The 531-nt window shown below is 63.7% G+C and overlaps 1 protein-coding gene across 1 annotated transcript in view; it reads left to right on the plus strand.

Moving 5' to 3' along the window:
- PSMC4 (proteasome (prosome, macropain) 26S subunit, ATPase, 4) overlaps window positions 1–265 on the plus strand; it is a 17,190-nt gene extending 16,925 nt beyond the window's left edge. Inside the window, exon 7 of the mRNA XM_009891558.1 lies at window positions 132–265. Coding sequence (XP_009889860.1) covers window positions 132–245 — 114 coding nt within the window. The 3' untranslated portion in view covers window positions 246–265. The remainder of the gene's footprint in view (window positions 1–131) is intronic.
- The last annotated feature ends 266 nt before the right edge of the window (window positions 266–531 follow it).

Below are 531 nucleotides of genomic sequence, written 5' to 3' on the forward strand. Positions count from 1 at the left end.
CTGGCTGGAGGCGCCGGCGGTGACCTGGTGGCCTTTCTCCATGGTGGCCTGTCCTCATGGTGGCCGGAGGTGACCTGGTGGCCTTTCCCCGTGGTGAGGGTGCCGTGGGTGACGCGGTGGCCTGTCCCCAGGGTGGCATGCTGGCGGTGCGGGAGAACCGGTACATCGTGTTGGCCAAGGACTTCGAGAAGGCGTACAAGACCGTCATCAAGAAGGACGAACAGGAGCACGAGTTCTACAAGTGACAACTGGGGGGACGTTGGGGACACCCCGGTCACCTCCCACCCCCCAATAAACCTGAACTCACCCCCACACACACACACACACAAGTGCCACCTGCCTCTGCTTGGGGACACGGGGACAGCTTGGGGACGTGGGAATGGCCGTGGGGAGAAGGTGGGGAGGGCCGTGGAGCAGTTTGGGGACATGGGGACATCCATGGGGAGAACCTGGGTGGGTCCGTGGAACCATGTGGGGACATGGGGGCATCCCTGGGGACATGGAAGAGTCCATGGGGATGGCTTTGGGGAC

Source organism: Charadrius vociferus, unplaced genomic scaffold (assembly GCF_000708025.1).
Source record: "Charadrius vociferus isolate BGI_N301 unplaced genomic scaffold, ASM70802v2 scaffold1031, whole genome shotgun sequence".
NCBI classification, from domain to species: domain Eukaryota; kingdom Metazoa; phylum Chordata; class Aves; order Charadriiformes; family Charadriidae; genus Charadrius; species Charadrius vociferus.